Source organism: Bradysia coprophila, unplaced genomic scaffold, assembly GCF_014529535.1.
Source record: "Bradysia coprophila strain Holo2 unplaced genomic scaffold, BU_Bcop_v1 contig_24, whole genome shotgun sequence".
Taxonomy (NCBI): Eukaryota; Metazoa; Arthropoda; class Insecta; order Diptera; family Sciaridae; genus Bradysia; species Bradysia coprophila.
In genome coordinates, this window is record NW_023503501.1 from 4586120 (window position 1) to 4588979 (window position 2860).

Here is a 2860-nt window from a genome sequence, read left to right on the forward strand (position 1 = left end):
CATGTAAGCACGTATGATTGTATGAGTGAACACAAATTCGGTTGAAATTGACTGCAGATAGCAATTTTCGATTCGGTAAGAATGATTTTCCATTTTGGGATACCATGCAACACAGACACACAGCCAAAATGAAAAATCTTATCCTCACTTAGCTAAGGCTAGACTAATATTTCGAACACGATCCAAGTAAGTAAAAAAATTCTGTTCAATTCTTGGGTTCGGTTAACGTATATTTGTGAAATTGATTGAAAGTTCGCTTCATTCTTCACAGACGAAATAATGTTCATCTGTGCAATTTGAATTGTGCCACCAAAGTCGATCTGCTGATCCAATATTTCTACTCCACAATAGAACACAACGTTCAGCTCCAATGTTATTCGGTTCACTGGCATACCAATTCATATAGGTTAAGGGTTGTCCGTTTCCCATCCAAGAGAAATTACCGGCGAACGCAAGGTCATTGCCTGATATCCAAAATTCGTCAGTCTTCATATCTAAAGTATCGGTTCAACGTTATGCATTTTCAAACTGATCGACTAAGAAGGCGAAATCGTCTAATTTTAGTTACTGTAATCTACGATTAAAGCCACTATAGCCTCATGCTCCAACTGTGATTCAATGCTTGCCAAATGCATTCCATGAAATCGACAAAACTGCATCGCTCTGTACCAATTCGCCTGAGGGGTTCAATAAAATAATTCAAGGCTGTCAACTTTTGGACAGGTCACCCAGATCGCCATTTTATTAGATACGAGGGGACATACCAACACCACTTTCCAAATATCTTACATGATTCTGCACGGTAAAGTGCGCCTTGCGTCACTGTTTGTGACAGTGAAAATGCAACCGTGCACAAGCATGTAAAATAACTTTACGTAATTATTTCTAAGTTATTGTTTGGCTTGTGTGATTACTTCACTCGCCTTCGGCTCGTTCCGCAAAGCTCGCACTTGCTAAAACAATAAACTTACAAGCAAGCACGTAATATACTACAAATACTAGAAACTGATGTGTCACAAAGTATGGTCCTGTAGCTGCTCTTACTGTACTTACCTTAAAGAAAATTCCTAAGACAAATTCTTTAGTTTGCATTGTTACTGAAGGCATTGCATCTACATAGGATATAAAATTCATATTAGAAATGAAAGAGACATAAACGGGAGATATAACCGAAGCAATAGGAGAATGGAGTTTAGAAACTAAGGGTAAAATCTATTACAATTTAGTACTTTTCTTCATTAAAAGTCTGCTGTCACTGAATTATTTTTTCATGAAAAAACTTCACTGCAGTGACATTTCATGGGAATGAATCAATGTGAAGTTGTTACACAAAAAATAGTACAGTGAGAATGAAGTATTATAAAAAAATGTGGCGCCTCTACAGGCCAACCGACTAGGCGAGCGAATACAGGCAACTTTCTAAACGGTTAAATATTATTAGACTAATTCTTAAAAAAAGGAATTACCTTGCGGCTCGGACTTTAAGGCCGATATTTGAATAAGGACAATTATTGTCAATAATTTGAACATTTCAAAATAAATTACGATTGGAAAGCTTTCCACGAACTGAAATTACTAAAATTATGAAGATTATGGCAAAATGACATTAATACCCATTGCGATGTCACATAAGCGTAAGACGCTATGATTAGATTATACGTATCGTGTGAAGAGGTTTTGACATCAAATTATTATTGATTTATCGATTTATGACCGAGTATTTATTAAGTTTTGAGAAAGATGAGAAACGGAAATGATTTTCAAATCAATATAATCCAACAAATGTTTGAATTTTTCGCAGACTATTTAAAATCAAACAAATTAAAATGACAGATGATGGCTTGTTTCAAAGATTCTATTCTATTCTACAGTTTCTATAATCAATTTCTAAAATTTTAGGTTTACTTGCTCGTGCACATAGCGACGTGAAAGAGGCCTAATCCAAATTTTCCTTTTGTATTTCAGCCAAGTTTGACTGGAATACATGAAAAAAAATGGATTAGGCCTCTTTCGCGTCGGTATGTTTACGAGCAGTAACAAGTCAATCTCACCACAGAAACCCTGAGCAGCCAGCCACGAACCTAATAAAATGGTTTGTTTTACATGTTCCAGTTATCGGGGTCAAGTGTACCAACGATCTAAGTTTTAGTTCCGAAAATTTAAAAAGTAAACGTTACATGCCCTTGTTAAAACTGTCATATATTTCTCTTTCAGCAATAGACTGTTAAGGTGTCCATTCCACTCAACAAAAAGTACTCCGTGAGAGAGCCGTAAGAGAGCGAGCTGTCAAGTAAACAAAACAAAAATTGAAAAAATTCAATTTTGACTCTCACACGGAGTACTTTTTTGGTAAGAGGAAATTAAAGGTTATTTTAACTTAACTGATGTGTTAAAAAACCGTACTTGTCATATTTTAAGCGCTTTTTTCAACATCACACACATCTCTGCTTTTCATCTTTTTATCCCTAGTTATGTAAACATTCAAAGACAAGTACTTCAAGGTAAGTTATAATTAGATGGCATTCTGTATTCTCCCTCTAAAAAAACAAATTTCGACAGCATGAAATAATGTCCTATTTGTCCCCCTACAGAAACACTGCTTTTGTTTTCCCTAGTTTCGAAAATGACTTATTACACACCCTGGAAAAACAAGAAAATTTGCAAAATTGATTTCAATTACATAACTCGGAATAACAATGAAAAGTCTCGTTTTTACACTTTTAGACTTTTCTCCCTTGTATACTATAACACGGTTTTTTTTCGTTCAACAATTATTTTCTACAAATGTAAAAATATTTGGCACGAATATTACTTATTTACATGACAAAGGATTAAAAGTTGAAAAGTCCAGTTTCCGTGC

At 34.9% G+C, this 2860-nt stretch overlaps 1 protein-coding gene across 1 annotated transcript; it reads right to left on the bottom strand.

Annotated features, from left to right (window-relative positions):
* Window positions 1-212: 212 nt before the first annotated feature.
* Window positions 213-1587, bottom strand: LOC119077978 (C-type lectin 37Db-like). Its single transcript, XM_037185361.1, has 4 exons — window positions 1467-1587; window positions 1054-1112; window positions 569-677; window positions 213-494 (listed from the first exon to the last, which is right to left on the bottom strand). The coding sequence occupies exons 1-4, from the start codon at window positions 1528-1530 to the stop codon at window positions 259-261; spliced, it is 468 nt and encodes a 155-aa protein (XP_037041256.1). The 5' UTR covers window positions 1531-1587; the 3' UTR covers window positions 213-258.
* Between the last annotated feature and the right edge of the window lie 1273 nt (window positions 1588-2860).

Bases quoted from the DNA above. Each gene is read 5' to 3' on its own strand.
- LOC119077978 (XM_037185361.1), bottom strand. From the start codon at position 1,530: ATGTTCAAATTATTGACAATAATTGTCCTTATTCAAATATCGGCCTTA. The intron at 1,113-1,466 runs GTAATTCCTTTT...TATCCTATGTAG, and splicing joins CTTAAAGTCCGAGCCGCAAG to ATGCAATGCCTTCAGTAACA. The intron at 678-1,053 runs GTAAGTACAGTA...TGAACCCCTCAG, and splicing joins TCTTAGGAATTTTCTTTAAG to GCGAATTGGTACAGAGCGAT.